Raw genomic sequence first — 25,067 nt, forward strand, 5'->3', positions numbered from 1 at the left:
AGAGTTATCAAATTTGTTCGAATACTTGCTAAAAGTCTAGGAGCTTATGAATCAACCTTATAAGCCATTTTGAATGTTTAATCATATTAAAGAGTTTATCGTTAATTGCATTTCTCCAAATGGATTCTTCTCTTGTATATAGCTTTTCAATTCTATTATATCTGCCTCCTTCAATCTTTTATCACTTTCTTTCATAAAAGACTAAGTTAACAGTAAGAATATAAACTCAAAAAAAATTGAATCGAGTGAGAGAAGAAAAGTTAATTTTTAACCTAATGTCATTATTATAAATCAATACGTCATGTTGTTGCACCACTATTGTGTATAAATAATATACCTTAGAAAAGTATTAAAAAAAATTGTAAACATGCATTTTAATTGGGGCAACATCAAAAAAATTCCAGTGTAGAACCAACAACTATTATCTAACTTATAAGGTTATTTACAAACATCCTTTAAATTACTCGAACCAACAACTATTATTTAACTTATAAGATAATTTACAAATATTCTTACAAAAGGTCAAAAGGTTGAACCACTTACCATAAACTTGGCTTCACAAAGCAAATGCATATAAATTTAACAAACACTTAAATTTAAAACTTACCAAGTACATTTTTCAAACTAGACATCTACAAAAATCTTTATATTTATATAATTGATAATATATCTTATTGCATAAAAGTCTAAATTTGTAAGAATAATTTATAATTCATATGTATTTTCAATATTATTTTGTTTAAATTTTAACAAAGTAATTTTTAAGGTAGTTATGTACTTAAAATAAGAACAAATAATGTAATAATTTTATATTAAATAGAAATAGTTCTTAAAAAAATTTAACAAAATATTTTGAATCAAATTCATCTAAATTTTATATTTAGATAAAAAAATAAAATTAATTCTCATTTTATTTAAATTTAAATCAAAATTGAATCTAGAACTAAAAGAAAAATGAAACATTATACAAATTTAAAAATAAGAAAAATAAATAAACGAAGAAAAAGAGAACATACATGCAGAGGACAAGTTGTCAAAACAGTGGAACTCACCAAGAAGTAGAATGATAAACCAACAGACTCATGAATTCAGTTACGACTCCAAAGAGTGATGGAATAACACATACATTCATCATCCTATACAATAACAGATCTTTAAAAGTTTACTTCCTCCTTTTGCCACCCTTCTTGTGTCCCTTCGGCTTGTTCTTTATCTTCTGCTTATTTTTAGGTTGTACTGTTTGAGTGCACTGTGCGTCGGTCTGAGTTTTGTCTTCAGATACAGACTTAAGACCGTTCAATCTCTCCCTACTTTCCTGCAATCTGGTAGAAGTATGACTTATTAAATCATTCTCTAGCCATTCGACGTCACATTCTTTGTGCTTCTCATGCCTGCAAATAAAAAACACAGGCATTTTTCAGACTAGGACAACTGAAAAACCAAAATACACTTCTACAAACAAATTTACTGCTTCTCTAATTAAAAATATTGTGATAATCTAGAGCAGATGGAGCACGTGGAAGATCTCTGACCGACCTTGGATCGAGGCGTTCAGATAAATGCAAAAATTCTCCACGGATGGAATGCATTTCCTCTGAGAGGTCACTTTCTTCGTCAGGACAATCTTTGCGTTGTTTCACCTTTAGTATTGCTGTCTCTATCAGGTCCAAGAATTCGTCAACCTCCGCCTGCGTTTATTGTACAAATTATCAGATTGTTATACAGAATAATTGAGCTTTTGCCCTATCTGGGATTAACTAGCTAAAAGAAAAAAGGAAAATTAGTAGAGCTTATCAAATTGATTATCATAAATGTCAAGCACTGCGCTATGATTCCTATACCTTGAGAGGACAAGCTTTTAAGATAAAAGTATCTATATAAGAAGCATCTTTGAACCCTTCAAAAACCATGTGGGCTTCCTGGATATATTTTTCTTTACTAGACAGTGTCTCTTCAAGATGATTCTGAGCAGAATACGCTGGAGACTGTTCACCTCCTTCAAACTTGCTAGATGTTTTGATGTCTTCGAGTAATGGAAACTGGGTATCCTTATTTCTAGAAGTAGAACCAATTTCTAAAGAATCGCCCCTTTTCTGTTGATCACCGCTACTGGGACCCGATATGGATTTGCGGAGTGCATTCCCTTTCTCTTGTTTATCTCTGTGAGACTCAGCACTGTCAGGAAATCTCTCATCTTTCAAAGTTTCTGAAAGATGCTTTGTATTGGTTTCAAAACTATTACTCTCTGACGGCGGGGCGTTCACGTTACCCTGTACCACAAGCTCTTTACTTTTCATATCTCCACCCCTTTCATTTAAAGCAATCATATCACCTTTATCCTGAAAGATGGACTGAAGTAAAATTTCCTTGCATTTAATTCTCTCAGGTCCAAGAACAATGTAATCAACACTACTGTTCTGAACCTCTGGACTTGTGACTGCATTAATCATCACCAATGGGTTACCAATATCTATCATTAATCGAGAGAAGTGAATGATAAATGCATCTCTGCTCGGTTTGTTTTTTTGTAAACATTGATGCAACTTCGCTTCAAATTGAGGAGGCAGATTCTTTCTAATTTGTCTATCTAGGAAGATAGTTGAAAGCATATGCATAGAATTCTGATAAAAATCTATGCTGTTGACACCCATCAAGCAAAGCATAATGATCATACGTGTTGCCATCTCTGGAAAATAAGTTCTGCTATCAATCTTGAAAGTTTTCATCCATGTAAATGTGTCATTTTTCGAAGTTACTAATAGCTGACCAATTATATCATACATGGGATGATAAAACTTTTCAAGCCTTCCCTGGCATCTAGGTAAAGACAGTGATTGAAGAAACCAGGCACAGGAGGAGTTTCCTTGTTCTCCAGTCATAAACTCTATGAAGTAAAACCTCGGCAAAAACAAGCCTCCTGATAAATATTCGCATGAAGTTGAAAAAAAGAACAGCTTTTCCATTAGAGAGAGAAAAATATGTGGAGAAATGTAATCGCTTTGGTTCTGCCAATTTTTAAAAGTAGAATATAAAGCTGTTCCAAAGTTTTCTATCAGATTCAACCTTTTGTCCTGCAAATTGCTTCCTGTTAGTGTTTCCATATGCAGCCAGAGGAGTACATGATTCCAGCAATCATCCTGTTGGAGTCTCTTAATAATTTCCTTCCCATACCCTGTCACCACATCCTTGGGAAGAAAGGGGAGCAATATTTGTAATCTTCCAATCTGACCAAGAGTTAAGCCATTATGCACTTTGCTCATTATATTGAGAGTCATATCTTTGAGAATCAAGCTGCTTGTTGGATTCTCACGCAAAGAGATAAATTTCTTCACATTTTCATAGTGCGCCTTAAACGGGAAAAAAATCTCAAAGAAACGTTCTTTCAGGTTTTCAATCCCTCTCAAACTTGTTGCCTGTCCACACCCAGCCAACAGCTTATCTTCCAAAGCTTTTGAAACTTGATAAATTTGAGTTATCAGGGTGCCTTCAAATGTAAGGCTGCAACGCTGATTTGTACTTGAAAGATAGATCTCTTGCATCTTTTTGAGAACCTGGAGTCCAACAGAGAACAGTTCCATCAAATGAAACTCTTTTGCATGCATAGCAAAGTTCTGAATACTAATCTGTGCACAGTTGCCTCGTCTCTGCAACAGTTCAAGCCTCTTACCCTTAAGCCAGAACGCTTCACTATTAAACACAGTGCAGAATCTATTATTTCTGTTCACTCTGGTGCCAAAATATTCGCAGGCAAATTCAATGTAGATTTTATCTTCTTTGCTCTCCTGGTGCTTTTCTAGGTTTGCAAGTGAATACACAGAGGATAACAGTATGTCCTTCCATGAATTCCAAATAAACATCATTGTTGTTGAAGAGACCCTATTCTCCAGCAGCATTTTCGAATTATCAACCCTCTTGAAAAAACTTTCCCCTTCGTCAAGCTGAAATGATTTTACATTAGATCGAAGGTGCACATCAAGAACTTTACGGAGAGTAACAACTTCAAAGTTGACATTTCTTATCTGCCGTGAGAGGATTATTTGTTCTGCTAACTCAGAAAGACTCTGTGACTGGCTTGAAAACACTGATGCTTCACAATCATGGGAAACAAGGACTGGAGGTGTATGGTGAACGTATTGAATACCTATTTGTTTTATTTTCTCTAAGAGTCCATTCTTTGCAGGAAAGTGCTGTAGGGGCCATCCTTTATTTCCCATTCCCCACAAAGAATTTAACCACACATATAGTTGAATTGATTTAATTGCTTGGTCATATTTTCCTGCTTTTTCTAGCATTACTGCCTCGAGTAACAAATCCCCTTTCATCCCTGCCACCTCTGCAGCCTGAAAGAAGTTCCCAGTTGCCTCTTCAATTTCCAGAAGTTCATCAAAGTAATCTTTACTTGAAAGAAAAGATCTGATCAAGTGCATCGTCGGAAAGGCTTTGACAAATTTCATCATAGAGATGGAATCCTTTTTCTGATGAAAATGAGTTGCACACATTTTAAGATATTCAGTTTCAAGTTTTACACCTTCACAAATCTCACATTTCCCACAATTCGATTTGCAATTTTCTTTTTTCATGACTTGGATAAATTCCAAACCGGTCTCAAATATTTTTCCCTTTATGCATGAATTTAGGCATTTTGAAATACAATTAGCTCTGGCATATGCACTTGCTGCATCATGCCAGCATTTTGCCTCCACAAAACAATCTCCAGCATCTTGAAACCGTGTCTCGTCACATTTTTCCAGATATATTCTGCCTGTGTCACAAGCCAACATAAAACAAATGATATCAGCACATAGAATTGTATTACCGCTGTGTTCTCAAATAATGATATCACCAAGATAGATCTATAAGAGAATTTGATGAAGCATCTATGTAAGGAGAGCAAATGACTCTTAATACATGCATAAGAATAATTCAAACCCAAATAGGAATTTGTCCGCATCATACACTTAAAATAAGTTATTTCCTAGTTTAGCAATACCAATACCTATGACTACCATCCATGGCACTTTCTCCTCTTTGCCAGATAAAAAAAAATTTAAAACAAATAAAAATATTCTTACACTTGTCTGACCATTGATTTATAAATCTTATGAATTACTGGGTGTTAAAACTTAGATCCTAAGCAATGCAGATGTTCTTGCAAATCAGTATTAATTTCTTAAAATAAGTTGCCAGCTTAGCAATACCAGTACTTATGACTACCATCCATGGCACTTTCTCCTCTTTGCCAGATTAAAAAAAGCTATAACAAATGAAAATATTCTTACACTCGTCTGACCATTGCCTTATAAATCTCATGAATTGCTGGATGTTAAAACTTAGATCCTAAGTAATGCAGATGTTCTTGCAAATCAATATTAATTTCATTGTTAAATAACAAGAACGGGCATTTCTTTAAAGGCTTTCAAAGTTTCCTATTATGTCTTATGCCCATCTTGTTGAATACTAACCAGAGCTACAGTGGCCACAATTGGATCACCAACTACTTGCATCATGCCATGTAAGAAAAATAACAGATGCTATGATATCATACTTCAAACTAAGCTAGGTAAAACAATAATCTGGTGCCATTATTGCACTGATATGTCTTTGATGTTGGAATAGTTTGCAGAATTCTAACATGGCAAATAGTTGGCAGACCCAAAATTCAAGTCAAGCAAAATGTGGGAAAAACAAAAAAACTCTCCAACATTAAAAATTGCTTAAATTTATTTAAAACAATTTTTTTTTTGGAAATTCAAACGAAAAAATGTATTCAAGGAGTATAAATTTTTTTTCTACTAAATTTGATTCATTTGAATACAAATTAAATAGAAAATCACACCATCATGTGAAATCTCAATACAATAGTTTTCTGACAACTATTATGAATTCATAACGATTGCCTTTGGAACAATCGTCAAAATTAATAATTTGTATATTACAACATTTTTAAGCTTCCTCTTTTCTAATCTAATGAAAACTTGCAGAGTTTCTAAACCTCACACTCTGTTGCAACTGTTCACTCTGTATAAAAGGTGGTTTTTGTGGCTCCAGCTCAACCTTACTTGAGCTGGTAGATGGCAATGAATCCTCCATTTCAACAAATCATACAGTGAAAATCTAGTGGCTCCTGGCTCCTTCAAACAAAGCCACATCCTCCATGGTCTACCTCTCAAATCAAGAATCTCATTTGTAGTAAAAAATAGGGTCCCCTAATCTAGCCCTATCCAATCTCTATTAGAATCAATCTCATTGAAATCATTGACTTTGTTTGATTTGTCCTACACCTGTCCTATGCAAAGTCACAGGTTGATCAATAATTAATATATATAACTAGGGAGGATCTAAGTTACCGATTTGGAATTAGATGTGGGATGCGGGAATATTATCTATCTATCGATCTATCTATCTATATATATATAGATGCGGGAATATTCTCTATCTATCTATCTATAGTGGAACTTAACGAAGTAAAATATTATCCATCCATCAAACATTTTTCGTACGTAACAATGATGTTCAATACAATGATGCCAAATACATAAGTGTATGCCACATTTATAATATCAGACATGATGCCAATGAAACAACACAACTGTGCTCGTACCAGTAACCATCTAACTACCTAGTTTGTCATGCGGAAGCAACAAACAAAATTCTCGTGGCCATCATATATAAATCATGCGGAGTAGAATATGCAGATTGGGAGGAAAAGTTGCCTTTGGCACTATCGAAAGTCTACGAGAGTGCCCATATCAGAAAAACAAATTGGATGAACTAAGATTAATGATGCAATGCGCGACAGAGGTGGCGCAAACCCATCAAAAGACATGACACAATAAACATTTGAAAAGGACGAGGTTCCAGCCAAGCCAATTGGTGCTTCGGTACAATGGCCACAATGAGATAAAACTAGGAAAATTCAAGGTCAAATGGCTTGGACCATATAAAATCAGACAAGTTGGTGATAATGGTTAAATAAAATTATGGACCTTGGATGGGCAAGAAATTCATAACACCATTAATGGGTCGAAGATGAAGATCTATCATGAATGGCAAGAAGGCGAGGCAAGGGGTGATACTAGCAGAAAATTAGACTTAGGAAGTTACAAAAAAAAAAGAGAGAACCATTGTCATTCGGACAAGTGGAGAAGTAATAGAAGGAAGCATTCCGAGGGAGCTAGAAATAACACGAGAGGCTGAAGGAAGACATGCTGTGGAGAAGTGAAAGCGCAACAACCCTAACTATTGTCATTACAATAAAGACAAAACAAAAGACGATTAATCAATTAGTATGTAGTTTTTAGGCAAAAGAAGACAGCGGAAGGATCAGTTGATGGGGAATAGTGCCGAGATGGACAAGTACGTGAAAGTGTTGGCCTCAAGAGTCCAGGTTGCAAGGTCGGGAGCATTGGGCAGTAAGAAGGAGAAGGTGGAGACTAACCTTTCTCATCTCGCTGTTCAGTTATAAGTGTTGGATGGCAGTGAGTGCTGCAAATGGTGGCAAGAAACGGCTGACATTAACCTCATCAAACAAATTCTGATCTGTGCGCAAATACATTAGGTGATACAACTTCCAGTGTTTTCCATTCGGTTGTTTGAGAATCTTAAGAACTATGATTGAAACATACAATAGACATAGCAAAACAAGTACATTTGTATACAAGAAGCATTGTATGACTGTCTCCTACAAAGCTTGAGATTTCAACAAGGCTCTTGGCATTCCTAGCCAAGGAGGCTGCAAAATGTTGACCACGAACCACAAACTGCCAAAAAAATGTAAGGAGTACTGGGTGAAGTTGGTAGGACGTGACCTCATAGGAGGAATTTAAGTCCGTCGTAAGGGGTACTAAAAATTGAAGACTGCGGTGAGACTTTGTCAAGGAAGGCCATTGGAGATGTATTATGGATGTGATAAAGAGCAGGTTAATCGAGGCGAGTAGGGCTTCGAATACCGCCCTGCCTCAGATTACTTTCATGAATGGTACGGTGTATGATTGCACCACCATCCTCGCGGATAGAATGGAGGAATTCATGACATTGCAACATCGCACATTCTATATGCCACATCATGCCATTAATTTGTTTCTTCAAGTAGCACTCCATCAAATTCTATCAGACAAGTTTGAAATCCCATCGAGAGGGAGAATGGCACCAGGAGAACCCCCAATATTCTACTAGAGGCATTTGGACACGGGTGGCACAATGGCCAATCAGAAAAGGGTACTGTAGGTTAGATGCATACGGTGACACTGACAGTGGATGTGAGGATACCACAGAGGGTAGTGGGACCGATTCAGAGGGAAAGTGCCTCGGTAGAGGCTGGGAATGATGAGGTAGCTTAAGGGTCCACACTTTTCACTCCTAAGTTGCCTACTTCAGCATTCTTGATACAGCAGTTTTGTCTCATTCCTACAAATGTCGATTCCTCCATTTAGTCCCCAAGGCGGTGAGAGGTATTTATAGGAGTAGCTGCCATTCTATCGCCACAGGAGTTGGCAGTACCATATTCCGAGGATGTGTCAGAGTTGAGGAGGCCGCACCAGAGGTGGATATGGCTGCCACAAAAGGGGCAGAGATGGATATAGATTTGAAGCAAGATGTTCTGAGGACAGACTGAATTATGGATCGGATGAGAAGAGATCCATGGCATGCATTAGAGCCATGGAAGTTGTGTTGGAGAGAGGCTGAATTATTGGTCAGCATGCTTTGACCCGTAGAAGGGAGTTGCATTTGGTCTGAGCCTATATCCAGAGGGGTTGCCCGAAGCGTTTTCGCTCTTGTTTTGAGGCCAGAGGATGGCCAGCCATAGAAACACCAAAGATGTTGGTTGATTGGACTACAAAGCCTAAATTGGGACCGTGAAATACTACCATGGAGAAGCTTGCACATGAGATAGTTGGGGCGTATAAAGACGTCTACTATGCTCATCAACATGCAGAGGTAGATAGGGAAGGAGGGAGGGTTACAACAGAGAGGTCTAGGGCAATCAAGGTAGAAGCTCGAGAGAAGCTAGCAGCTGAATTGGCTAGTCAACAGGCAACATGGGTGGCCAAGCAAGCAACGCTCTTGCAATATAAGGAAAAGGCCGAAAAAGGATTACAGGCAACCTAGACTCAGGCCATGGAGGCAACACTTCTCTTGAAGGAGGTGGTGGAAGTGAACACACGAATGAAGGACTTCCGTATACGCACTTATCAGGTCTATGAGTTGCGCCAGTTGTTGAACACTTCAACGATGCAACCTCTTCCCTAGTCTATATTTCTTTCTATGTTTGTATGTTGTCTCCTAACTCTTTCAAGTTTGAGTCGCCAGGAGATGACTTCTCTTTTTGGGGGGGACGATATTGTCTAACAAACTGGGTAGTTAGATGGTTATCGGTATGTGCATGGTTGTGTCATTTCATTGGCATCATGTCGGATATTATAAATGTGGCATACACTTATGTATTTGACATCATTATATTGAACATTATTGTTATGTACGGAAAACATGTGATGGATGAATAATATTTTACTTTAAGTTATATGTTTTTTTCCTGATCACCTATGGGTTGAACATTATTCACCATGTAACAGTGATACTTAGTCAAGCTTATTATTATAGCTTTATTCAACCTCGTGATTCATCCAACTATCTCCTTCACTTAATGTATTGATTGAACAACACATTATCTTGTCACGTACTAACTTATCAAGTGCCCATTGAAATTCCATCTCACTTACACATTTCAATTTCAATTTTTCACTCGGTCATCTCATGATCACTATTTTTCAAATCATTTTCATCAATCAATAGATGACACTCTATACTAGTATTGAATTGTCTTACCAATAGGTTTGACATATTGTCTTACAATAAGGTTTGACATCAATGACAATATAACAATTGTTCAAATCAAGCTCTCAACAATTGTAGCTCCAACAATCTACCTCTTTTGCATTGATGGCAACACCTTTAACCTTTCATAAGATATGCAATATCTTCAAGTTACCATGCAATCCAAAATTTAACACATCACTTTTCCAATCATTGACCTATACAATGTCTAATTTACCTCTTTGGAATCATCATTATTTGTAAGTTTATGTCCAGTAGCCATAGGAGTTCCAACTAATCTTGAGTCTTCTATACCAAAAGTTTTCAGTATCTCCTTGATATATTTTGATAGTGTAATGTAGATGTCATTCTTCATCTGATATACTTGCAGGCCAATAAAGAATTTGAACTCTCCAAACATAGACATTTCAAACTCTTTCTTCATTTCACCAGCAAATGATTTACACAATTAATATTTTCCTCCAAATATGATATTATCCACAAAAATTTCAGCTAACAATATCTTGCTCTCAGATTCAGTTTTCAAGTACAGATTGTTGTTGTCATTTGTTCTTTCAAAACCAATTTCCACCAAGTATGCATGCACTCTCTCATACCATGCTCTAGGAGCTTCTTTCAAACCATACAAAGCTTTATGCAAGTTGCAATCTATATTTTTCTTGCTAGGCTCAACAAAACCTTCTGATTGCTCAATGTAGACTTCCTCGTCAAGTACACCATTCAAAAATGCAAACTTTACATCCATTTCATAAACTTTTAAACCTTTGTAAGCAACATATGCAACCAAAGTCCTTACTCCTTCCAACCTTGCAACTGGAGCAAATATTTCTCCATAGTCAATTCCTTCTTCTTGTGCATATCCCTTGCAAATTAGTCTTTCCTTGTTCCTTGTGACTTCACCCTTTTCATTCAGTGTGTTCCTTAATACCCACTCTGTTCCAATCATATTCTTGACCTTTGGTCTGGGTACTATTGTTTGTGTGTTATTCTTTTCAATTTGCTCAATCTCTTCATTCATAGCTGCGATCCAATCTTCATTCTCAACTGCATCCTTGACTAATCTAGGCTCATACTCACAGAATAAGCGCGTATCTTTCTTTAGTTTGTTTCTTGTTACAACTTCTAAATCTTTGTCCCCAATGATTTAATCTAGTATATGATTTCTTCTCACATACTTTGCTAGGGCAGGTTCTTTTCTTCTTGGTTCTTGTTGATGTTCACTAGATTCTCCTTGTTCAACATGTTCAATCACTTCAACTTCCTCTTGCTGTATTTTCTGTTGTGACTCGGTAGTGTTTACATTTGGTGTTCCTTCCGCTCGTTTCTCAAGTTTAAAAATGGTGTTAGGTTCTCTTTCATAGACATATACAAAATTAATGTAGTCCTCAAGTTCTTTCTTGCATTCCACCTTATTTTTCTCTACAAATTCATCAACTCTAACATTTGTACTTACCACAACCTTGTTAGTGTTCAAATTCAAACATTTATATGCCTTACTCTTTGTGGAATAACCTAGGAATATACCTTCATCACTTTTGGCATCAAGCTCTCCATTCCTTGAATCTTTCAAAACATAACATTTGCTTCAAAAAACTTTGAAATAATTTACATTAGGTGCATGTCCACACCATAGCTTAGAAGGTGTTTTGCTTGTACCTTTCTTGATTTGCACTCGGTTTAGTGTATAGATTGCAGTACTGACAACTTCTCTCCAATACTCTGATGAAACATTTTTCTCCAACATCAATGTTCTTGCACAATCCATTATTGATCTATTCCTTTTTTCAGCTATACCATTATGTGGTGGAGTTCTAGGTGCAGACATATGCCTTTTGATTCCTCTATCATTGCAGAATACATTGAACTCTCCACCTCCATCAAATCTCAAACACTTTAGGCTCTTATCTATTTCTTTCTCTACTCTAGGCAAATACCACTTGAAACATTTGAAAGACATCAGATTTTTCTTTAAGAAAAATTATAGTCATCATTCTAGGGAAGTCATCAACAAATAACATAAAGTACTTGTCTCCATAGTAGCTTTGCACTCCAATAGAACCACATAAATTAGTATGAACTGATTCGAAAATATCATAAAAAGAAAAAAGTTTTGCTCTTGAAACTAGACTTAGTCATTTTTCCCAATCGGTATTGTTTGCACATCACCTTGTCTGGTTTACTCAATCTTGGCAATCCTCTTACTCCTTTTCTGGATAATCTCAACAAAATTGTCAAAATTCACATGACACAACCTCTTATGCCATAGCCAAACATGTTCATATTGTGCAAATAAGCATGTATCTTCAAATAGGTCTACATAGAACAAATTACCTCTTGTTTGCTCTCCACTTTTAATGAGTTCATCAGTAACATTGTAGATCTTTGTCTTTTTATTTATAAAATTCAACCCTACAGCCAAAACTGATCAACTATGCCACACTCAACAAATTATATTTCAGACCATCAACCCAATATGCATTATCACATATGATTTTATCATTCAAAATAATTGATCCTTTACCTTTCACATAACATGGTGCATCATTTTCAAACTTAATATTATTACCATTGTACTGAATCAACTTTTCAAACCTACTTGTATCACTAGTCATATGATGTGAACACCCACTATCAATTATCCATCAATCATTTTTGCTTACATATGAAATTAGAGCTGTCTTTTCACATTTTTCATCTTCTTTAGAATCGTCTTTCATAGCAACATACACAACTTCATCATCATTTTCATTAGTACCACTACCAAAACATTTTGCAGCAATGTAACAAGATTTATTACCTTTTCCTTTGTAGTCTCTTTTATCTTTCCTGTCTCGGTGCCTACTGTCCTTTCTCTCATCCTTATCCTCTATGAGGACATTTTGCAGCAATATGACCAACTTTATTACATGTAAAGTAGATAGTAGGAAGTTTTACCTTTGTGTTTACCTCTTCCTCTGGGTAGCCTCTTAGCCAATAATGTCTCAAGTTCATCAAGCTCTTCATCTGATTCACTGCCATCACAAGTTTGCCTTTTTTCTCCTTTCTAGCACTATCAAGAGCCAATTTTTCTTTGAAAGCACTTTCAACATTAGTAAGGGAGTAATTATCAAAATTAGCCAACTCAAACGCTGCGAGTGTACAAACTAGACCATCCAATGTTAGATCATTACCAAGTGTGCATCTAGGTACTTGTATTGCATCTCAATTTTGTGTATGTCAGATCATTACCATGTGTGCATCTAAGTTCTCAGTATCTTGCTGATCACTATCTCCTCAAATATTTCACCTACAACACTTGTGATAGCATTGACCACTTCTTCAATTCTTGCACCATGTTGTGTTATATACTCACCTTCATTCATTCTCATGTCGTCAAACTTTCCTCTCATGCTTTCATCCTTAGCTCTCATCACATTTGTGTCTCCTCCATGGAGTAATGCCAATTTGTCCCATACCTGCTTTGCATTTACACAATCGTTTACTTCATCAAATTCAAAATAGCTTAGGGAAGATGCAAGCTCAATCATCATTTGGTTATGCTCTTGCTTCTCTTTCATCTTCTCAACAGTCATAGGTCTAGGAAATTCAATGTACTCATTTTCAAGATAGTGAAGTACAAAATCTCTAATACCCGATAGATGTAATTTCATCAACATTTTCCATGTTGAGAAGTTCTCCTTGGCTAGCTTGGGTATCTCTCTCTTATACATCCTAATCTTTAGCTTTAAGTCCTTCAAACTATCACATAAGCACCAAGAGCTCTGATTCCAATTGTTAGAATATTTGGAATAATTGAGAGGTGGGGTGAATTAGCTATCCCTAGGTCTGCATCTATGAATCAAACACTTGAAACTTCAACAAACTTAACCCAATAATTCACTAGTTAAAATTGTTCACCATAATCCAACTTACTCATTCCATTTTAGCTCTCTATCCTATATGTGCCAACTTGCCGAAACTTATCATAGTCAACAATAAACTTACAACTTAAAAACAACAAGTAGCACAAACACACAACAAACATCCATACAATGTTCAACACCAATGTTTAACATGGAAACCAAATTTGGGAAAAACCACTAGTAACATGTGACCACTTTTCACTCTTTTAAAGTAAGCTCTGTTAGAAGCCAACCCTATTAAAAGTTACAAAGCATATTGTTAGGTGTGACCCTATTGAAGGATTTAATTACCGTGTCAGGAGTGGCCTTGCTAGAGGACTTTAGAACATTCCATTAAAATGTCAGCTTGATTAAAGGATTTATAAATGACTGTTAGGTCAACTTTATCAAAAGAATTCTTACTACTACCACAATGGTTAGAAAGTAACAACAAATTTTTGATCTAATAACATACAACTCACTTTGAAAAATTCAATTCTCTGTTCAGCTTAATTCTGGTTTATTGATTGGACTCCATCATTCTCATCATCTCAAAGCTACTTCACAACTCTTCAAGCAATCCTTCACCTTGTAATTTTCTCATCATAAAATAAATAATTAATCAAACCTTTGTTAATGGGCCAATTTCTTTAGTATATCTTAGACCCATTTTATTTATTTGTTTCCGTAGGTATGGTCGTCAACTATGTTTGTACACCCTCCAAAAGGTTTCCCCAACGGGTATTTAAGCACGACATGTAGGTAGTAGTTGGTAAGTGATTTTAGATTATTTCTTTTTCTTGCGAATTCCTATTCGAGTTCTAGACTATTCACCATTTTGGAAGTGAAAGATCTTCCCTACTTGGCTATTTCCGATTTTAGCAGGATTCAACCCTCACCCTATTCCGTTGCTTGTAATACTTTGCTCAAATCTAGCAAGTCGGAGCACCATCGTTTTTGCAAATATTAATTGAAGGTTATCCATGTTCAATCTCCATTCTTGTTTGGCTTTTATCTGATGAATTTAGGACTAATGTTATGGTTGCATTGACGGAACCCATCTCCCATCCGTACACCTTCCACTACCGCATGGACCTTTGGCTTGGCGCAACATGAATTATAACTGACCGTACTACATCCTAACATTTTTGTATGGCCCCGATATCTCTCAACTATACCATAAGGCCCTCTAGCCCTACCATACAACCAGATCCATGACTACTTCTCTTCCCATACGACCTTCTTAACTCCACCTTACGACTCCCTGGAATCACCATATGCAGGTTATACCATACGGCCTATTCTAAGGCCTCAACACCATATGGCTTGACTCTAATCGACACTCTCCATCTCACAACCCCGCATCCCCTATGGTACATACCTCTGTTGCTACCGTATAGACCTCTACCGCTACCATAGAGACATCTGCTGCTACTATACGACAACAAAGTCTCTGACAAAAGCACAACATTATAGTGGTATCAGAGCTAATTATCCTGCCAGCTTGTGCACAGTGAATGAGAGTTTATAGCCGGAAGAGAAGAAGATCCCATTCGGTTGATAGAATGACAAAACAAGAACCCACTACTATCAAACTCTTGGCACTACTAAGAGATATTTCGATGAATCAAACAAAAATCAATGACACTTAGCGACTTATTGACGAAACCCTTAGAAAATTGGCAGACAATAAAATATCCAGTAAACAAAATGGCCACAGCGCGGACTTGGCATCGAGTAAGGAAAACTCTAATCCAACACACTCTCGACCTTCCATGTCGTCTTTCCCTCCATGAACGAAGGTACCACAGCAAACAACCCTTGAGGAAGTTCAAGGACAGTTGAGAGAAGATTAGAAGAATGCAAATTTGGAGGAGGATATATCCTACAAAGATTACGCAGAATTGAGAATGAGATATTCAGGAGGCAGAAATCGAGGATATTTTAACGATGATCTCAAAGTTGAATAAGGCAAATCTATCACCATTTGACGAATCCGGATCCATATCTTCTCAAGTATGGGTAATGAAGGTCAATATTTACTTCTAGCTTAATCCAATGCCAGAAGAAGCAATCAAATTTGTAGCACTACATTTGGAGGGAGTGGTGCATGAATGGTGGCATCATGACACCATCAGAGTAGGACATGAGCAAATAAATACTTATGCAGAATTCACTGAGAAATTGATAGATCACTTTGATGATAAAGATCTGGAACCTAATTTCAAAGAATTGGCAAAACTGAAGCAAACTGGAGCGGTCGACCAGTACATCACAGAATTTCAGAAACTCCCTATTGTGGTTACGGACATTTCCAAAAGCAGACTGATAGTACTCTTCATGGACGGACTAACAGAACCACTGAAGGGTTGGGTAAAAGTGTTCAATCCTGTCACCCTTTCGGAGGTTATAAAGAAGGCATGGAGCATGGCATCATCAGCGACATCATCCTCTCGAGGTTAGTCACATTCCAAACCACCGGTATTTCGAAAAGACAAAGATAATAAACATCTGCCGAAGAAGCCGTCATTGGACGAAGCTAGCAGACAAGAGCTCCAAAGAAAGAAATTATGGTTCAATTGCAAGGGACCATGGGAACCTAGGCACAAATGCCTCGGTAAAGGAAAAATACGCTACATTGAAGCTGTATCTGATGATGACGACGATCCGGAGGATCTACCTACCACAGACAACCACTCCCATGAGGACACCAAAATAGTTGCTTGAACCGTACAGAGAAAATTGCAGCTTTGGTACAGTGCGGAGGAACCATCGCCTTAGCCGAGAGCCTGAGGTATATGATGTTTCACGTACGAGGAACTCTTCAAGGACAAAGGGTCACTGTGATGCTTGATAGCATAGCCACTCTAAACTTCATAAACTTGTCTTTGGTAAAAATAAGAGGTCTACCTACTGAGACACACATAGGATTTCATGTCAAGGTCGCTAGAGGGACACTTCTGCCTTGTTTGCACCTTGTTCCCCAATTGAGTATTACCATGGCTAACCACACTATGACGGAAGACTTCTTTATAGTGGATCTAGATGATATGAAGGTTATTCTGGGCATACTGTGGATGAAGACACTTGATGAATACACTCAAAGCTTCAAATGGATGGACTTCAATTTTGTTGACAATGGGAAAAAGGTTGTTCTCCGTGTGTAATGATCCCATCTTTTGGCCTTCACGTTCTTTTAGTAGTTGACCAAGTGTGTGTGCGTTAGCCTTGTTCTACATGGTCCCGAGGGCTAACGAAGGGTTTAATGGAATCCTGGAGTGTTTTGGCCTAGTCATTTCCAGTTTGACCCAAAATGAAGTTGATTTACTCAGTTTCAGGCATACTTACTATTTTTAGTAAGTCGGCAGGACACAGTGCAGGTCAATTCTGGTGATTGGATTCGATACTCCTTGGTGAGAGCTTTCCAATGAGCTATCACTCGCATTATTCGGAGTCCGATTGCTAATACATTTTAATGCCTGAAGTTTTGTTAAAGTAACGTCTAATTTAATTGTAAAATATTAAAGTGTTACTTTAATATTTATTTTATGGTGATGTGTACCCAAGGGAGAAATAAGGGGTACTTTAATATATGTTTTATATATTACACATCTTTTATCCCACATTGCCCATATGAGTTGAGCGGACCCTTGGAAATAGAATAAAAGGAAGCATTTGTGGCTTCAGTAGGCAGGTTGAATATGAGAAGAAATTGGTGTGTGAGTTGCAGCGCCATTCTTGGCATTTGAGGACGTCTATCCTCTCTTGTAACATTCTAGACGTCATTCCCTTGGGGTTTGGCCTTTGGAATTCTTTGTTATTGGCTTCATTATCAGGCAGTTTAGTTGCATTTCCGGCTACAGGCAGATTTGGTATTTTGCTCATATCTTCTTCACTACTTGTTTGACGCTTATGCCACTTTGAGGGAATGGTATTATGAAGGTAGTGGACTGATTGAAGGACAAAGTATTGTAGCAGCAAGTTCGAAAGCATGGGCTGGAGTATTATGTCAATACTGCTGAAGTAATTAGTGAGTTGATAAATCTGCCATGTATTTGGTTTTATGAATTCTGAAAATAACATTTGATTAGCAGCAGTTTAATTCCACTTTGCATATTATTGTAGTTTCTTTCTTGTTTATGTTGTATGATACCAATTCTATGCACGAAACACAACAAACAAATAAACATTTGATTTTCGGAGTTATAAGGGGTTTAAAACATTAAACGAAGAAATAAGAAGTTGAATGCAAACTGTTTGACATAATTCCTTTCAGCAATTTGGTTTAGTTTTTTTGGACATCCAGGGTGCCCACTACACCGTGGGATGGCCTATGAGGCACCAAAGGAAGTTTTCGTACAATAGATTGACGCAATCTTTCAACATGATGACATTGCATGGGCTAAACACTATTTTGTTTTGGCAAAACCCGTAAAAGGACAACGAACATCTCATGAGGATGAGAATCTTCATAATATCTTGAGTGCTCATGTTAAAGTTTTTATAGACATTCCTCCTAGCATACCTCCCCATCGTGGGTTTGAGCATACCATCGAATTGGAAGCAGGGGCCAAACCAGTCATAACCACTCCCTACCACCATCCCAAGAAATGCAAAGATAAGATCGAAAAGACAATTCAGGAACTGCTTGAGAAAGGATGAATCCATCCTAATTCTAGCCCTTTTGACAAAACCTATAAAAGGACAACAGACACCTCACCAGGATGACGATCTTCAAAATATCTTGAGTGCTCATGATAAAGTTTTTATAGACATTCCTCCTTGCATACCTCCCCATAGTGGGTTTGAGCATACCATCGAATTTGAAGCAAGCGCCAAACTAGTCATAACCACACCCTATCGCCATCCCAAAAAATTCAAAGATGAGATTGAAATGACGATTCAAGAACTACTTGAGAAAGGATTGATCTGTCCCAATTCTAGCCCTCAGTAGTATTGGTTAAAAAGGATAGAACAATGCGCATGTGTGTGGACTACTGTGTGTTGAACAAAAAGACAATAAAAAATAGATATCCTATTCGCAAGATTGATGCACTATTGGATGAATTACATGGTGCAGTTTATTTTTCAAAAATAGATATCTGTTCTGGATACCATTAGATCCGCATGAGGGAAGATGTAGAGAAGACGACTTTTCATTATCACTACGAGCATTATGATTTCTTGGTCATGCCATTCGGATTAACAAATGCACCTGCTATGTTGCAGTCATGCATGTATCACATCTTCAACAAACAGTTGCCTAAGTATTTATTGGTATTCTTTGCTATCCTTATTTATAGCAAGACATGGCAAGAACACCTAAAGCATTTGGGTGAAGTCCTAAGGATCATGAAAGCTCAGCCCTTGTTTGCTAAGCAATCCAAATGTGAATTTGGGATGACAAAAAAAGTCTCTGGTGTACATTGTCAGTGAATATCGAGTATAGGTTAATCAGGAGAAGACGTAGGCTATCCTTGATTGCCCCCTCCCCCCCCAAATCGCTCTTTGAGTTGTGAGGGGTTTTTTGGACTGTGCAGTTATTATTGGGGGTTTGTAAAAGGATTCTCTCAGCTCAGTGCACCATTAACAGCTTTAACAAAAAAGGTGTCTTTCCAATGGAATGAAAAGGCACAAAATCACTTTTGATAAGTTGAAAGAAGTAATGAGCACTTGCCAAATACTCGCCTTACCTGACTTCAATCAATTATTCATTCTGGAGTGTGATGCATTAGGAAAAGGCATGGGTATGGTATTGATGCAGCATAGACATCCCATAGCCTGTGAGAGTCAGAAGCTTACACAAACAAAGCGTCTATGTTCCATTTATGACAAAGAGATGTTAGCCATCGTATATGTATTGACCAAGTTCTGACAATATTTAGTGGGTGCCAAGTTTGTCCTCCGTACTGATCATAATAGCTCAAAATATTTTCTAGAGCAACGAGACTTGAATGAGACGCAACAAAAATGGGTAAGCAAAGTTCAGGATTTTGATTTTGACATTGAATATGTGAAGGGAAAGAACAATGTGGTTGCAGATGCCTTGTCCAAGAAACCCGCCATCTGCTTACTGACTCAGATTTCAGCTGATTGGAAAGCACATTTATTAGTGGAATATTCCAAAAACACATTTGCCTGTGAGCTAACGGACGGCGACACTCAAGATGATCAGTACAAAGTGGTGGATGACATCATTTACTATAAAAATCGGATATACTTAATGCCTGAATCCAAACTGAAGCAGAAAATCTTGAAGGAGATACATGCCTCACCCTTGGCTCGACACTCAGGTTTCCTCAAAACTTACAGACAACTCAAGGAGAGTTTTTCATGGAAAGGCCTTAAAGAAGACATATTGCAGCATGTAAGAGAGTGTACAATCTACCAACAAAAAAAATCTAAACATACTCTTCCTGCCGAGTTACTGCAACCTTAAAGTATCTAGATGGACTTCAATACTGGACTTCCCAAGCTGAACGAAAAGGATTGTATCTTCGTGGTAGCTGGTAGATTGACGAAGTATGCACACTTCTTCACCATCTCTTCAAATTTTCAGGTTGCACGAGTAGCCAAATTATTTTTTAGAGAGGTCTTTCATCTACATGGTTACCCTAAAACATTGTTAGTGACCAAGATGGTTGATTAATCTGTATTTTCTGGACAAAATTGTTTCGGTTGGCGGGAACAGAATTGTCGCCAAGTACTAGCTAGCACCCTTAGACAAATGGACAGACGAAGATTGTAAACAAGTTAACTAGAAGGCTACCTTCGGAACTACGTTCCAGCACAACAACGGACACGGGTTAAATGAATGCATCTAGGGGAATACTGTTACAACACAACTTACAACATGTCCATCAGGACGACACCCTTCAAAGCACTATACAGGTATGAACCCCTTTCATTTGTCGACATGGTGTTGGGTGACAGTCATGCACCAAGGGCCACCGACTAGCTTCAGGAAGGGCAAGACATCCTGAGATGTTTGAAAGAGAACTTACAAAGGGCACAAAATCAATAGAAGATGTATGTCGACAAACACTGAATCGAGAGAAGTTTCGAAGTGGGAGTCTTGTTCTATCTCAGGCTCCAGTCATACAGGCAATCCTCATTGAAAGAAACGGGGAAAGAAAAACTTAAGCCATGATTTATGGCCCTTATCGTGTAGCTCGTTGCATCATTGAAATTGCCTATGAACTAGAACTTCCAATGGGAAGCCACATTCTTAATTTTTTTCATGTCTCCTTCCTAAAGAAAGCTGTGGGACAAAACATCAAGATAACTGCAAACCTTTCATCGCTCAATGAGGAAGGGAAGCTCATATTGGAACCGACTAAGATCATTGATGTTCATGAGAAGACCCTGCGAAACTGTACCTTGAAGGAATACTTGGTATGCTGGAAACACTTGTCTATAGACAACGCGACCTAGGAAGGCAAACACATTCTGCAGCAACCGACATTACATTTACTTGAGGAAAAACATAGCTTGGCACAGCAGAACTGGAATGTTCCCGTCATAAAATAACTAATTAATCAAACCTTTGTTAATGCATTGGTTGATTTAATATATCTTGCCGATTGATTTAATATATCTCGGACCCATTTTATTTAATTATTTCCATAGGTAGGTATGGCTATCGGCTATCTTTGTACACCCTCGGAAAGGTTTCCCGGACAGGCATTTAAGCATGACATGTAGGTAGTAGTTGGTAGGTGATTTTAGATTATTTCTTTGTATTGCGAATTCCTATTGGGCTTCTGGATTGTTCGCCATTTCAAAAGTGAAAGATCTTCCCTACTTAGCTATTTTTGGTTTTGGTGGAATTCAATCCTCACCCTATTCCATTGCCTGTAGTACTTTTCTTGGATCTAGCAAGTCAGAGCACCATCTTGTTTGCAACTATTAATTGAAGGTTATCCTTGTTCAATCTCCATTCTTGTTTGGCTTTTATTTGATGAACTTGCGACTCTAATGTTATGGTTGCATTGATAGAAGTTAGAACCCATCTCCCATCCGTACACCTTCCACTACCGTATGGACCTTTGGCTTGGCGCAACATATACTTGACCATACTACATCGTAGCATTTCCATATGGCCCCAATATCTCTCTCAACTGTATTGTACGACCCTCTAACCCTATCGTAAGGCCAGACCCATGGCTATTAAGGTGGGATTCCTAGTGTGGGATATTATCATCGTTTCCCTCCATCTAGCCACTCTTACCATGTCTCCCAAAATCAAAGGTTGACTTCTAATGATAGGGATTGTAAGGGCTCTTTACAATAGGTTGTATAAAAATTATACCCTTCCAAAGCCCAAAGACAATCCACATTGTCCTCTTTTGGCCCTATGGCACTCCTTAGTCATCATTTCCCTCCATCTAGCCAATGTTACCTTGTCTCACTGGATTGAAGCTCTACTTCCCGTGAAGGATTGTGAGTGTTCGTCACAACAGAGTATCTCAAAAGTCTACCCTTACCCAAAGTCAGTCCACCTTGTCTCCCTTTGGCACCATGGGAGTCCTTAGTCACGACATGGTTCTTAGTCACTGCATGGAGTGGTATTCTTAAAAAATGACCTCATTGTAGTTCCGTTGATTGTGAATGCTTACTTTCCAAATCATCACTGAATATAGCATTGAAGATGAAAACAAATACAATATCTTATTTGAATATGTTAGGATGAGGAAGCACCAAGATGGGGGGTGAATCGATGCAATGCTATTCCTTAACCTTTATAACTAACCCACAATTTAAAATTGAATGTATAAGAAGTTAAACAAAACAAGAAAATTATAACACCATGATTTGTAATGAAAGAAAACCCAATCAAGTGAGAACCCTGATGGAGATGATACCCACAAATATCTCACTACTACAGTAATAAGGTGTCTTGTTAAAGGTTTCTTAGAAAAAAGCTTAAGTACAAAAAGGAAATGTACTTGAATTCAGGCCTACAGCCAAGAGCTCACTGCTCAATTACAAAATCCAAATACATTAAGGCATAAAGACAATTACATAATAAAAAATGAACTTAATAGTCCTATATCGAAGTAACTGGTAGCATCACAAATGCTTGTACAGATCCAACGAGGCTCTAGTAGAAAATATTGTCTCTAAACACTACATTTGAATCAACACATAATGTTTGCCAATCATTTTTTTCATCTGATGCGATGGATTATCATCAGAACCAAAACTTGATCTTAACTATCAAGCCCATTCACAAAAATATAACTTTCGGCTTCCACAATAAAATGTGTACAATTCTTAGCCCCTCCATAACCAAATTACCCAAACATAGTGTGCTAACCAAGATAAATACTCTCTGATGTTTGTGCAATCAAAATGTGTCAATAATCCGAGAGTTAATAGTGAATAACCATGCATTTCAAAGGATTAAAGCAAACTACTTTGTTCTTCTCAAAAACTACCAACCAGAAATTCAATGATGAATATCTCATGCAGATGTCAATTTGATTTGCCTACAATCACTTCTAATCATTTCAAAAGTTGTTTGATCCAACCTTAGCACACTGACTATCTAGTAAACTACATCTGATACACACATAACCCAAGCAACAAAATCTTCAAGTAGAATACTTAAAATTCAATCATGATCAAGAGTAAATAAGAGCAATTGCCATCAATGACAACATACCATGCATATCAGTTACTCTTGCACAAAATCTCTCCATTTGGCATTGATGGAAACACTTTGTGAAAAATGGAAGAGTGTCCATCCCAACATGTGCCAAACCAACTTCCCAAAAAACAAACTCCCCTTGAGTTGATCAATCAGTCATTTTTTCACTTCTTCAATACATCTCTCCCTTTGACATAATGGCAAAGATGGGGCCAAGAATAAAAGAAAATTATCTACCAAAATCGTACTCTATTTGCATATACATATGTACAAGTGATAAGCAAAACTTACATCATTTTGAAAATGTTTGCATAACTATTATGTGCAATGATGTCATTTGACCAGGTCTTTGTCAAACTATCTAAACTCTAGATTTGACCATTCAAAGCATAGGCTTCCTCTTCAGCATGAATAAGAGCCGGTGGATGTGGAGCATTGCTTTAGGTTACAACATCCACAAGAGTCGTATGCAGAACATCTAACTTAGGAATAATCTGATTCCATAAGTCAAGAAATCATCCGAACACACTCCTCTTTTGCTTCAAGTGTGTCAATGGTATCACAAAGCTTAACAATATATGACATATAAGAAGAAAATGCCTTCGATGAATCAAAGCCCTTTGCTTTATTTGCTAGTTCTTCCTGATTCTCCTTAAGAAGCTTGTCAATATCTTTAACTCTAGAAATCGGATCAATACACCCTCTTAGAGTCATACTACCTTCTTCAATATTTTTCTTGATCTATACTATATCAGCTTCTATATAAGACTTATCATCAGAAATCAAAGTATAAAGATGTTGTTTACCACATAGGTTAATTAAGAAATGCACACAAACAATGAACAACAAAATTCCTTAGATTATTTGCATATGCCAAAACATTACATTATGCTTCATAAGATAAGATCCATGATAGAAGATGATTTACAATGATCCCAGACGGGATATAAATACTATTCGCCGAACCTTCCCGAAGGAGTCCGTCGGCCACAAACATTATGTCACTACAAACTATTTACCCGTCGGCTACAGAATACAGAAACACCGACGACAATCATCCTGTCGGCTACAAAAACACCGACAACAATCACTCCGTCGGCTCAATCATTTGTTAATTTGTCTTAGATATTTTGTTAGTCGTCAGGAGACGACTTTTCTTTTTGGGGGGGATGGTGTTAGCCGACTGGATTGTCGTTAGTGTTTCTATAGCCAACGGAGTGATTGTCGTCGGTGTTTCTGTAGCCGACGGGATGATTGTTGTCAGTGTTTCTGTAGCCGACAGGGTGATTGTCGTTAGTGTTTCTGTATTCTGTAGCCGACGGGTAAATAGTTTGTAGCGGACATAATGTTTGTGGCCGACGGACTCCTTCGGGAAGGTTCGGCGGATAGTATTTATATCCCGTCTGGGATCATTGTAAATCATCATTGATCTATCATTCATCTTATCTTATCAAGCATAATGTAATGTTCTGGCATATGCGAATAATAATAAGTTCTGCTATTCATATCTATGGTCTGTGCATTGATTTCTTTACCCAGTACGGTAAAAAGATGCATGAATCTCTTTGCACCATACTCTTTCTGCACTCTGTCGTAAACACACTTCTCTAAGGATTCAAATTGATTACCAAGACTACTTAACAAAATTTCCAACCGCTCTGGTAGAGCACTACTAGAGCTAACTTGAACATTGGGTAAAA

General features: G+C 37.4%; 1 protein-coding gene across 3 annotated transcripts in view; it reads right to left on the bottom strand.

Moving 5' to 3' along the window:
* Positions 1-971: 971 nt before the first annotated feature.
* LOC149545874 (uncharacterized) overlaps positions 972-25,067 on the bottom strand; it is a 205,368-nt gene continuing 181,272 nt past the window's right edge. For all 3 annotated transcript variants that reach the window (XM_089790862.1, XM_089790861.1, XM_089790863.1), the window contains 3 exons: positions 1,842-4,762; positions 1,537-1,688; positions 972-1,391 (listed from right to left, as the gene is read on the bottom strand). In XM_089790862.1, coding sequence (XP_089646988.1) covers positions 1,163-1,391; positions 1,537-1,688; positions 1,842-4,762 — 3,302 coding nt within the window. In that variant the 3' untranslated portion in view covers positions 972-1,162. The remainder of the gene's footprint in view (positions 1,392-1,536; positions 1,689-1,841; positions 4,763-25,067) is intronic.

The sequence above is a fragment of the Cupressus sempervirens genome, chromosome 7 (genome assembly GCF_028749045.1).
Source record: "Cupressus sempervirens isolate cs-2001-9-10 chromosome 7, ASM2874904v1, whole genome shotgun sequence".
Classification (NCBI taxonomy): domain Eukaryota; kingdom Viridiplantae; phylum Streptophyta; class Pinopsida; order Cupressales; family Cupressaceae; genus Cupressus; species Cupressus sempervirens.